General features: G+C 33.8%; 1 protein-coding gene across 2 annotated transcripts in view; it reads right to left on the reverse strand.

Annotated features, from left to right (window-relative positions):
* LOC112501871 (acyl-protein thioesterase 1 homolog 1-like) overlaps positions 1–4747 on the reverse strand; it is an 8152-nt gene extending 3405 nt beyond the window's left edge. The window contains exons 1-8 of one of the 2 annotated variants that reach the window (XM_025105617.1): positions 4641–4747; positions 4398–4515; positions 3468–3504; positions 3313–3382; positions 2742–2846; positions 2390–2540; positions 2048–2130; positions 349–977 (exon numbers count right to left, since the gene is read on the reverse strand). In XM_025105617.1, the coding sequence (XP_024961385.1) occupies positions 970–977; positions 2048–2130; positions 2390–2540; positions 2742–2846; positions 3313–3382; positions 3468–3504; positions 4398–4515; positions 4641–4671 (603 nt within the window). In that variant the 5' untranslated portion in view covers positions 4672–4747 and the 3' untranslated portion in view covers positions 349–969. Of the gene's footprint in view, positions 1–348; positions 978–2047; positions 2131–2389; positions 2541–2741; positions 2847–3312; positions 3383–3467; positions 3505–4397; positions 4516–4640 lie in introns of those variants that run through there. The other variant, XM_025105616.1, reaches the window with a different exon arrangement.
* Positions 4748–13748: the final 9001 nt, after the last annotated feature.

Below are 13748 nucleotides of genomic sequence, written 5' to 3' on the forward strand. Positions count from 1 at the left end.
AGGGGGAGGAGGATAAAGATGAAGGTGATGGAGGTAGTGATGTATATATGAAGAGATTTGGTTTTTAAGAGTGAGAAAAGTAGGAAAACAAAATGGATTTTCAATATTAGAAACAAAAACTAGGAATAGAAAATTTTGGTTTTAATTATTTACATGTATATGTATATATTGGACCAGAGAATCAACTCAAATAAATATCTATTGGATCAAATCATATCTAATCAAGATCGAAACTCGACCAACGGATAGACCTAGATTGACGAACCAAGTTATACCGATACAAGCAAAAACCAATTCTTTCAATGGGTAGAAAAACATAACTGAATGACATCGAGGAAAAATAATCTTAAATTTCATACATCATCAACTCAAAGTTTGATGGTATTCCAAATACACCAAGTAATGTGGTTATTCCTTTCAAATAAATACATTCATTTTCTGATGCAAATGATAACCACATTACATATTATCATACAATAATTTTAGTCGAGAGAATCGCCAATTGGACGACTTTGTGGGTGACAAGAGTTTACATGACCTTTGGACAATAGATATAGAGTCCAAATATATTTGAATAAAAAATGTCAAAACTGGGTTATAAACTTCATACAGACCTCAAGTCTCTGTCGTCATGTGTTTATTATAATTCATCAAAATGGTTAAGTTGGTAGATAAAAGGCCCACCATGCTATCAAGCTTCAACAATCGCCCTCCAATGTGACCTTGGAGGAGGTTAAGCTAGTAGTGGAGGGCCGACTAATTCTACCAAGCTTCAACATTTCCCCTCGCGTGCGATTCTGGCACGCAAAGGTGCATCACTAACACAATGCAAAGATAAGTGAAACCTTTCAAAACCCGAGAGCTCTGATACCATGTCAAGTCACCAACATCTAGAAGCTGAAGCTGGTAGATAGAGGGGCCCAACAATAATATCAAGCTTCAACAATCTCCAACTAGATCTAATTTTCTTTACTCCACTGCAAAACAAGTTAGCAGACACAACTAAATACTTTGAAAATTATGGAAATCTAGACCAATTAGAAAATGACTAAATTTTAGAAAAGTTATTACCACAAGGAATTCTCAATGCTATGAAAAACGATTTTATATTAATACAAAAACAAATATATCATAAAAACGTTTTGAGGCATCCCTCCATATAAGCGGTTATAACACAAGCCCGTAGCACTTGCATACCACTATTCATCATGAGAAATGCATCAAAAAGCTAGTACCCTGTTATATATTTACATTTCTAGTTTCGAGGCCTTTTTTAAGCTTCCTCTTAAAAATGGATTAAAAGAGGTCATTCATCGTGTGGGATTTACTGGGTTCATTTGGTTTGGCTTGGTTTGGTTTGTTAAAAGATGCAACTCATGTAAAGGTGTATGTATACATGTAGTTATCACTTATGCACAATCTTCCCCTAGCATTTTCCATATTATGATGTGTTCTTTGTGGCTCTACTAATGTATTTGGTGTTTCTTTGAAAGAGGAACTCTTATCGTCATAGTGGTGCATCAATCTCAGGTTACATATAAGTACTTTTTTTGGTTTTAAGTAAATATTTATATACCGCATATACTCACACACACTTGTCACCGTCGGTGAGGTTAAGATTTGTCAGTATCATGTTAGAGGAACCATGGCATGGGTACAGTTATTTGTTTGAACAAGTTATTTTAGTTTGTGAATTTCCTAGAATATTTTGGAATTATAACTAGACTAGATCTCTTTTCCTACTAGGACCAAGAGCAGAAACTTTGGATTAGAATTAGACTACATTTTCTAAGGCTGTACATAGGCATTTGAATTAGTGCAGTTCTACCAAATGTTCAACTTCATTCACTTGTATGAACAGTTGTTGAATCTTTATTTGAACAAAGATGTCTTCTAAGCTTAAACAGTAATTTTCAACAGAACATTACAAAAAGTTAAATTAAGTGGATCAAGAAGCATGCTAATCATATAAGATGGGAATGACCAAATGCAAAACAAATGGTGAAATAGGAATCCTGCAGTCAATTTAAGATATTTCAGCAAATACCTTGTCCATGGCAGAGTAAAATAGGCAGTGATGCTGCACGTCTTGCAGCCTCTTGTGATGCTTGCACTCTGCTCCTCAGAATCCTAGAATAAGTAGTTTGCTCAGTACAGTGATATGCCTAGGTGCAGGTTGGTTTTTTCCCATTAAGTCTGTATGGATTAAGTTGTTTGTATGGATTTAGATAAATTGTTACTTGCTTTTTGTGTCAAATAAACTATCTTAATGACATAAAATGAGCATTAAGCTCTCCATACCATTAAGCCATTAAGCCACAAAAAAACAGCCCCTTAGCCTGTTAGGGATATATTTAGATAGCATGTCTATAAAGAACAAAAGTCAAACCTGGAACATGGGAGCCAGCCGCTGAGAGCCACAGCCAAGCTAAGGTTAATTGGATATCGGTTTCCATTTCCGTATTGCCCAAGAACACGACATGTAGCACAGTAGAGAGCCATAGCAGACCCCATACTGAAGCCCGCAACCCCTAACTTAACTGTAAATGAAAACACACAATGTAAAGAAAATCCAACACTGACAAAAATTTGCCATCTTATCCAAGACAAGCTCTAAAATTCTCAAATACCCCTGCATCCTAGTCTAAGATAGGTTCACAGTTAACTATTTAAAATAAGATAGGATGCTAATATACATATATAGATACTAATTTATATGAGTAAGTAACATGGAAACATACTATCATCACGTTCATTCGACAGCATATTTGCAATGTGTGTTGCTGAAGCATCTAATCCCTCCACATCATCGGTAGCATTGTCGGACATGTCTTCAACATTAAACCCTGATAATGTTTGACATGTCTTTATAGATGATCATAGAAAGAATCACAATTACCCTTCTGTTAATTCTTACATAGGCGTAAATCAAAAGAATGATGAAAAATATTAAGCTTTTGTTTTTTATACCATCTCCCTTCACATTCTATTTTTGTGGGTATCGTTTCTTTTTATTCTTTTCATGTCATAGGACCCACAACCACCAATAAAATCACCTATTATCCTTTTTCCGTGTTTCTCCAATCAAATTTCAACATGTGTAAAAGGTATGGGGCCAATAAAGTAAGGGTGCATATATATAAATGAAATGGTAGTGGAAAGAGAAAAAAGAAGACATGGAAGGAGTAACATGAGAAATATTTTCCCACAATCACATCTTTGTTTCCTATCTTTCTGTATAAACTAAATAGGATCACGAAACGAGTACACAAGGAATAACAAGCATGATTCTGTATTCTTAAAAAGACTTACATGAAGTACATGGTAATCCACCAAACAAAGCTACAGGACGAGTTGGTGCAGTTGGGCAGATCCACTTGATCTAAATTGTAAATCAAAAGGGTTCAAAATACCATTCACATAATAAAGTAATGTTGATGAAAATGGAGAAATATGCTAATCCTTACATTTGGGAGAGGCAGAGATTCCAAGAACCGAGTCCAACTGAAAAATGTAAAACGAAAATGAACATAAAGATCTATTGCAAAAGAAGTAGAAAGAATACCGCTAAGAGACTCATACTAATTTTAATTGCGAAGGCTTTGCATGAGAACAAGAACATGGATCAGAAAGCATGCATACTACATGAGATGATATATATATATATATATGTATATATATATAGGCATGATCCCAGGTTTAGATCATGGAAACAACCTCTTTACCATTATGGAAAGGAAAATTGTAACAAAGATTTCCATCTCTAACCCTCACAAGGCCAAGGAGAATTTGTGTATGGCAGTACGGAGATTCCCTTATAAAGTCTGTCCACATATCTCAGAAACAGGAGAATTTATCGACAGAACAAGTTGGTGATTTCTTAATATAAAGTGAAAGAGTATTGATATTAATATGAAAACCAAATGATGCCTTGCTTTCTTTCTATTTCTATTCCATGAAAATTGCAAACATATTTCATTTTTGTAATATCCCCAGAAATTTGCATGGCAAATTTAGAGTTAAAGTTACTTGTTTGTACTTTGTCCAACTGCTGTCGGTACTGATTATGCATATAATGATTTTGGTAAATAAGATTCCCAAATTTATTATCATTGAAGGATGCTTTGGACATCTTGCTGATGGTTGATCCCTTGTGTAGAGTGGAAAGAAGAAACTTACCAAGAGTTACTTGGAAATATCAACCCTCAAGATCCTAAATCATCCATATGCAGTCATATATAGAAGAAAACATATCATCAACAAAAACTATGAAGTCAAATCTCAATATCAAATGTCAAAATGGCCGAAATGAGTACAACCCACTTCCTATTCTGCAATTGATATCAAATTTGTCTTCCCAGAAATCATCACAATTCAAAGCAAACATTCATTGTCACCTTGATCCCATTTCACCAATGCCATGTAACCAAACGATAGTTGCTTGGTGGGTTCCTCTGGGTCTGACCACACAAGTCCTTCCAAACTCAAACCTGTTCCTTCCGACATTCCTACTACCTGAAACAATGTATCAAGAATGTGTACAAACTCTTAAATCTTAGTCATATAATTTCTTGAAGACCTTTTAACATTAATGTTTCTTAGATAATGCATTGATCATCGGTTCGTGGGAAGAGACTAACCAGAACCTATGTTTGATCTGTTGTAGCTCATTGTTTTAACTCTTAATTATTGCACTATGTGAGAAAATTCCCGAATTGCAACAACCAGTGAGAGCACCTAATGATGAATGAATGAATAAAATTCTAAGCCCTCGAGTATCTATTTATAACATTTTCAGGGAAGTGAAAAATAAAATAAAAAAGGTTTACAGCTTATGAATCTGAATCAGCTACTCTTAGCTACACCAGTTATACCGGCCTGACTGCCAAAGCTAAATCAGAAAAAGGCTCCACCAAAAAAAGGATAACAAAGTTCGCAACTTTAGTGGATCAAGGACAGAATTCTTACGAATCAAAACAAGACAACATATCCGATAAAGCCCGACCCAGGATTGTCCCTCTGGTTACAGTGGACATTAAGAGAGAATATATGCTTCTAGACAGTGGCTGAAGAAAGTACTTCAGCAGTGACATCCTTAGAATATATTTCCGCGTAGAAGAAGTGTGTGCATATGTGTCTATAGAGAAAGACACATATCGGCATCCAAAATGCAAATCTTAAAGCATATTTTTTTTTGGTATGGTACAAATGATCATATATCCACTTGCAGATACATACAAGAAAGCATTTTAGTGAATAAAAGAAATGATAATGTGATGAATGATAAACATCCATGAAGAATAAGCTACAAAGATTGCTTGAAAGGTATATAGATAGGATGTCGGCGCTGATCCTGGACATTGGTTTTTCCCTTTTCTTTTGGGTGCTCATTATACCAATGTGGACTTGGGTTTTAGAGTTGACAAGTCCAAAAGCAAATTTAAAATTCAAAAAAAGATATAGCTGTTTTTTGCTAAAATTGAATGAGGAACTGCCAAATGGTTTTGAGTTTAAAAGTTTCTGAATGTTTTAAGAGGCTCTATCTATGATTAGTGCTGTATGAAAAGATATTGCTCGATTTCCTAGCTCTGATGCTGGTGTTAACGTTTAAATTTGCTCATACACTTGAATCATAAGTTCAAGTTGACACATCCATTTATAAAGATAAAGGCATGTGCAGCCACCTCTAATGGTAGCATGTCAATCAACAAGAAAATTGATTCAATTTTCTAAAACTTTTGTTGGTTTCAATCAATTAGTGGAGACCTCACCCCTTCCAAAATCCACTGGGAAATTGTTTAACGTAGTTATTAGGACGACAAACATAAATGTGCAGTCGTATATATGTAGTAGATAACCACAATCTTGTACACATAAGTACAAGACCAGAAGGTTCTTGTACTTCTCGGAACTGCCAGTGGAAGAACAATATATAGCAACGTCCAAAGAAACGAGACCAGAAGGTTCTTGCAGACATTTCGTCGAACACTATGCATACCCATTTGTTAACTGAGAGCAACAAATCACATTTCGAAGTTAATTTCACTGCACAGAAATCCTTTTATTCTAAGTGTACTTACCCCGTAAGCGCTTATCAGTACGAGTCAACACTACCTAGTAATCGCTTATCAGTAAGAGTCAACACTATAATCTATTTTACCAGATAAGATTGCAGTATACTAAAACGGTATCGTATGCAACAATTTACCCGGTAAACGCTTATCAGGGTAAGAGTCTTCACCATCAGTTACCGGGTAAGACTCTTTATCCATGTCATCGCTTTTATCGGGTAATAGTTTTAGCTATTGCCATGTGCATGCATGCACGGAAAGTTACCCGGTCCACACTTGCCGGATAAGTATTTAGTAAACGGCCCCTAATTCTTGTAGCGTACCAGATAAAACCAGTGAATTCATATGTATATGTATATATAAGACAACTAGATAATTTATGGTAACTCGAAGGTATAATATGAACCAATCATTTTTTATAATTAATGTTATTTACTAAAATGAAACAAATGATAAATTAGTAAATTTTACAGCTTATAAAATCCTAACTATTAAATTTTTTTGGAATTTGAAACTCCAAATAAATTTGATTCGTCGTTTCTTCATCCTCCCTTAGTATCCACTTCCAAAAGCTCCACATGCTCCATCGATCTCAGCCATTATCCCCAGCCTGATCTCAACCATTCTTGCAGCCGATCTCAACCATTCTCGTCGCCCGATCCCAACCATTCTCGTCGCCCGATCCCAACCATCTCCATCTCAACAATGGCGATGTTGAATGGAGAGCTGCATAGATCTGGCTTCTGCCATAACCTCTGTCGCAACTCAACTAGTTTGATGACTTCTTCCAATCGAGAAAAACAACCAAGATCAGTTTTGGTTATTCATATCCACACAAATCTGGTTCTGCACACCTAGATCAGTTTTAGTTTTCTGGTTTTGCACACATCTTATTTTTAGATCGGAGACGTAACGATATCTTGCCGGAGATGTAATGTAGATATCGACAAGGATGTAACACAAATAATCGGAGATGTAACGCCGGAGATGTAAAGTTTTTGGATGTAACCTAGATATCATCGGAGATGTAACGTTGGATGTAATGTGGTGGTATCACAATTGTATTCATCAACCATGGTATTTTCAATGTATATCACAGTGTGTTCTTGTTGTTATACGAAGTGTATCACAATGTATTTTTGTTGTTTACGAAGTGTAACACAATATGTCAGGTAATGTTGCTTTACGAACTGTATTACACTATACTTTTTCGTTATATTATGAAAGATATCACAGTGTGCATTGTGTGTTTAACATAATATGGTTCTTCTAAGAGATGAGAGATAAAAAAATGTAAAATACCTAAAATGCCCTTTAATTAAAATTTTATGTTAAATATCAAAAGGGCAAATTGTATAAAAAAGTAACGTACTTTAACTTAATTCCTATTTTAGGTAACGTACTTTCAAAACTTCTATTTTGGTACCTAAGATGTAAAGTTTTAAATATTTAAGTACCCGAGTAACCAATTGAAGACTAATTTTAGATTAAAAAAAGAGTAATTTTAGATTTAAAAAAAAATCATGCCACTAACCATGTTAGCAAATAATATTGAGTTGGATACCACATCAATCGACACATCAACATGATAACTAGTCAATGCTTCAACCGTTTATCCGGGTACTTAAATGTTTAAAATTTTACATCTTAGGTACCAAAATAGAGGTTTTGAAAGTACATTATCCAAAATAGGAATCAAGTTAAAGTACGTTACTTTTTCATGCAATTTGTCCATATCGAAATTATTAGTTTTCTAATTTAACTATTGATTTGTAGTTGAGATTGGATCTCACACTTATCACAAATTAACCAGTTCTCTCTTGAATGACCCCCTATAAATGGAACTATCAAATGAGAACTAGATAGTTTATGATAACTGTAAGTTCCAATATGAACTAATCATTTTAGATAATTAATTTTATTTACTAAAAGGAAAAATTGCACCAAAATGGAACCAACTTTCACATTATTCCTATTTTGGGGAACGAACTTTCAAAATCGTCATTTTGGGGAACCAACTTGCACCTAATTCCTATTTTGGGGAACCAACTTGCAAAATAATTATAGAAAAATGGGAAAATTACACCAAAATGGAACCAACTTTCATCCGATTCCTATTTTGGGGAACCAACTTTTAAAATCGTCATTTAGGGGTCTCTATCGAACTTTTTGTTTATTTAAGGGTCTGATTGATCTGTTGAACAGGTAACAGATAATTTAAGGGTCTCTGTCAAACTTTTGGTTGGATTTGCCAAATTTGATTTTAAACTTTAATATTGATACAGATTGGTTAGATATAAAAATCTTGAATGTGATATTTAATATTTATTTTTTATTGCATGAATTAATTTTTTTTATTAAATTGATTTTTTTATTGCACTAGTAAAAAAACAATTTTTATCGTGGTAATTTGGATTTTTTTCGAAAAATCTTCAATTTGATATCTGAATTTAAAAAAACGAGATTTGAAATGAAAAATAGATTTTATTGCATTAATTTTTGAAAAGAAATGAATTTTAGTTATTTTTCTATAACTATTTTGCAAGTTGGTTTCCCAAAATAGGAATCAGATGCAAGTTGATTCCCCAAAATGACGATTTTGAAAGTTGGTTCCCCAAAATAAGAATTAGGTCCAAGTTGGTTCCCCAAAATGACGATTTTGAAAGTTGGTTCCCCAAAATAGGAATCAGGTGAAAGTTGGTTCCCCAAAATGACGATTTTGAAAGTTGGTTCCCCAAAATAGGAATCAGGTGAAAGTTGGTTCCCCAAAATAAAAATCAAGTGAAAGTTGGTTCCCCAAAATGACGATTTTGAAAGTTGGTTCCCCAAAATAAAAATCAAGTGAAAGTTGGTTCCCCAAAATGACGATTTTGAAAGTTGGTTCCGCAAAATAGGAATTAGGTGAAAGTTGGTTCCATTTTGATGCAATTTTCCCTTACTAAAATAAAACAAATGATAAATTAGTAAATTTTATAACTTATAAAACTCTAACTGTTAAATCTTTTTTGAATTTTAAACTCCAAATAAATTTGATCCGTTGTTTCTTCATCCTCCCTTAGTACCCACTTCCAAAAGCTCCACATGCTGCGTCGATCTCAACCATTCTCCTCGCCTGATCTCAACCATTCTCGGCGCTCGATCCCAACCATTCTCGTCGCCGATCTCAACCATCTCCATCTCAACAATGGCGACACTGGATGGAGAGCCACACAGATTTGGCTTATGCCATAACTAGTTCGATGACTTCATCCAATCGAGAAAAACAACCAAGATCAGTTTTTGTTATTCATATCCGCACAGATTTGGTTTCTACACACCCAAATCAGTTTCAGTTTCTGGTTTTTGCACACATCTTGTTTTAGATCGGAGACGTAACCATATCCGCCGGAGATGTAATGTAGATATCGATAGGGATGTAACACAAATATCATCGGAGATGTAACGCCGGAGATGTAAGGTTTTTGGATGTAACCTAGAGATCATCGGAAATATAACGTTGGGTGTAATACGGTGGTATCACAATTGTATTTATCAACCGGATACTGTGTTCTTGTTGTTATACGAAGTGTATCACAATATATTTTTGTTGTTTACGATGTGTAACACAATGTGTCAATTAATGTTGCTTTACGAATTGTATCACACTGTGCTTTTTCGTTAAACGATGAAGGATATCACAACATGCGTTGTGTGTTTAACAAAATAAGGTTCTTCTGAGAGATGAGAGATAAAATTTAAAATATCTAAAATGCACTTTAATTAAAATTTTAAGTTAAATTACCAAAATTATTAGCTTGCTAATTTAACCATTGATTTGTGGTTGAGATTGGATCTCACAGTTCTCTCTTGAATGACTCCCTATATATATAATATATATTCTTTCTTATTAACGTGGACATCCAACCTGCAAGCTGAGTCCTAGGGTAAACATCTAGTTTGTGGGTAGCCCGGAGTTGCCACATTTGAACCTCCATGACCACAAGGGGATTTTTATTCCTTCTTGAAATTGAACATAGAACCTCCATGCACATTTGACCTTTGGAGCTCAAACTCAAACCAATCAGGCACCACCTTTTCGTCGACACTCCTGTCGACGAAATTTATTTTTAAATACATAGCCACAAGGTGGTGTCTGATTGGTTTGAGTTTGGGCTCCAAACGTCAAAAGTGTCTGGGTCTCATGTTCAAATCCAAGGAGGAATAAAAATCTCCTTATGACCACAAAAGTTCAAATACAGTGACTCAGGGTCACCCGCAAAACAGGTGGTCCTTGATAACTGGGTTACAATATCGTTAACGAAGTAGGTTACATAATATTAATTATGAAATTACATTAATACGTGTAAAACCAGTGAATCATATATAAATGTTATTATCTAATTATTATCATTAACAACAGGTTACAGTAATATTGAGTTGATTTTACATGTAAACATGTAAAAATATCTTTAAAACACCTTAATTTCAAATACATCCATGAATCATGTTTATGATGATTGATTTGGTGCATCCCATCTCGGTACATCTCATCCTAATATACATTTAAGGGTGGAGATCCCTTCTTACAATTCTCACTTTAACTGTCATCCTCACTGCAACCCAGTTCTATAAACCTCTAAGTATTAGCTAAAAGAATATTTTTTTTACCAAAATTTGAAGTTAATTTAATTGTTATTAGATCAAGCAACTAATCGAGGTGAACATGGATTGAATTGATCGAGATGAAGACATTTAAATAACACAACTCAATATTTATAGTTTAAAAAATCTCAACTCAAATTGAAGAGGTTGGGTTAGGTTGAAACTTTGATACACCAAAGCATCTTGTATGTTTGTTACCTTGAATGTGAAGTTTTCTCTATTCGTAAATCTTTTATTCACAATCAATTAATTGATATAGGTTATCCATACTCTTTAAATTGATCACATATAACTGATTTTCTTCATTAGCATATATATGATCACATTTACCGAACATATATACAAAAACAAATGCATAAATTATATAGAGATGGAGAAGACATTAGAAGTATATATAAACGGTCTAATTTACATATTAAAAAGGGACTTATCATTCATATTAAATCCAAGGAAAAGAAGGGTATCAGGTTCATCGGGTTGAGTGAATTCAAATGTCCGTTACTCAGTTCCAACATGATCCACGGTTTGAAAATTTTACAACTTGATTAGACTTCAAGTTGCTTTGGATTGGGTTAGGCTGGCTACGTTGTTCGGATTTTTGTGCACCTCTAGCAACTGATGTGGGTTTGAGGCATTCTACTGTAGATTTGTGATGATTTATCTCACGTTGATAGAAAAACAAATATGTACGCTTGTAAACACATCAAATTGAAAAGGGGGTTATCCCATGTGAATAGAAAAGTAATATTTGTGAGCCATTTTATAAACTTTAAGCTGTGAGGCACCAATTTTTCAATCATTTAAATTAATTTAAAAAAGTTAAGAATTTATTATCTTAGATATTGAGGTGTTACATCAAAACACAACTATTATTGATGAGTATTTAATGTATATATATATATATATATATATATATATTCAGAATAATTAATACGGTTTCTAAAAATATACAAGTATTTGAATGAAAATTTTTATTTGCATAAATAAATGAGTGAACCTAAGGAATGTAAGGTGGCAAAAATCCAATCATCCAAATTTTGCTTTTTTTTTTCCTATTTCTTTTAACTTTTTTTGTTTGTGTCAATTAATTTGAGTGGGTGGACTGGGGACTCTCTTCTTGTATAGTGAAAGAATGAATGCATACTTTATAGACTTACTCCTCCGTCGATATCACTAAACTTGTGCATGCATGGAATCAATCATACATGGTTAGAGTTTTGGACTTAGAATCAAGTTTGACATTTTAGTTTAAAATGTGGGTCCAATTTTACATGCATTCACGGATGGATTTAAGATTTTTGCCGATTAATTGTACCTTTTAACTAGATCAACAACCTACAGAAGGATGAAGGGTCTCGTGTGTTTTCAGCCCGGTTTCACCATTTCGAGAGATTTTTCCAAATATTTTGGTTGATTTAGAGGGATTTTTAAGTGTTTGGTTGATTTCGTCTGAGTTTTCAGTTTTTTGGTTAATTTCGAGAGATTTTTTGTTTTTTCGTTGATTTTGAGTGAAATTTTCAGTTGTTTGGTTGATACTTCTTGTATTTTCTAACATCATGGAGTACCCCTCAAAGTTTAGCAGGTGCACATCTTTCATACCAAAAAATCTACATAGGAAAATAAATTGAGCGGGTGCACAGACCCCTCCCACGACTTAATAAGTCCGCCCATGCCTGTGTTTGGGAAATTTTCATCGACCTGTATAAAGCTATGGTCCAAATTGTTTAGATTCAAATTGTTAATTGTTTAAATTTAGGTTTAAATTATTAATAGTGTCGTTTCATGTTGTTTGTTTAGCTGTAACTTCTTTTTGTACTTAACATATATGCATCTTTGTTATCTCATTTGTCAATGTTACCAAAAGCTTTAAATATAACAGGAACTCTAAAAATATTAGAATCCACTTCACCCACTCTAAAAATATTGGAATTCACTTCACTAACAGTTGAATACTTATTATTATTTCTACAAAAATATAATATTAAAATAAAGTTAAATCTGCAATCGTTTCTGACTTTTTATTTTGGAAAACCAATCTTTTACGACCTTTATATTTGAAACCACTTTTTAAACCATTTAATTTAGATAATCTGATTACCAAATTATGTTTCTTAAAAGTTAAATCAGTAGAACATCCTATTTTTTTTGAAATAAAAAGTTCTAAAAATTGGCTCTCAAAATTAAAATTTTGAAAATTGGTTTCACATAATCAAAATTTAAAAAGTTATTTTTTCGGAATAAATCAAGTTAAAGATGGTTTATTTTGATGCAATTTAACTAATATCTATCTACTCGTATATAAGGGTGAACATAGGCGGGTACCCGTCCTTTTTGACAGGAACCGGCGGTTCTTGAGATATTGGAACCGGAACCGGTTAGAGCGGTTCTTAAATTTTTGGAACCAGAACCGGAACCGCCGGGAACCGGAACTGGTTAGAGCGGTTCTTAAATTTTTGGAACCGGAACCAGAACCGCCGGGAACCGGTTCCGGGTACCCGCTTCCTAAAATATTAAAATTTTGTTATTTAGAAATAAAAAATAAAACGTTGCCAAAACACTAAATAAATAAGCAAGAATACAAATTATATATAATAATGGTTACAAATATTGTTTAACGATTACAAACCATAATAGACTAATAGAAAATGTTCAAAGTTTGACGATTACATACTATAATGGTAAATTTTCAAAGTTTAACGATTACATACTATGAATCCAAATGAACACACAATTTAAAAAAATACGAATCATTCTATATGAAGAATTTAGATGAAGAATGAAGATGACGGCGTGCTTTCAAGATGTAAACCTAATATAGATTTGGTATTAAAAAATAATAATAATTTTTTTATTTAAAAATATCAGGTACCTGGCGGGTAACGGTTCCGAAAAATTGAGAACCGGAACCGGAACCGGAACCATTCTCAATCGGTTCCGTATTTTAGGAACCGGAACCGGAACCACTCATATCGGTTCCGGTTTCGGAACCGGCAGTTCCAAGGCGGTTCCGGTTCCAAAGCAGGGTACCCGGTTCCG

The sequence above is a fragment of the Cynara cardunculus genome, unplaced genomic scaffold (assembly GCF_001531365.2).
Source record: "Cynara cardunculus var. scolymus isolate 2C unplaced genomic scaffold, CcrdV1 Un_Scaffold_649, whole genome shotgun sequence".
Classification (NCBI taxonomy): domain Eukaryota; kingdom Viridiplantae; phylum Streptophyta; class Magnoliopsida; order Asterales; family Asteraceae; genus Cynara; species Cynara cardunculus.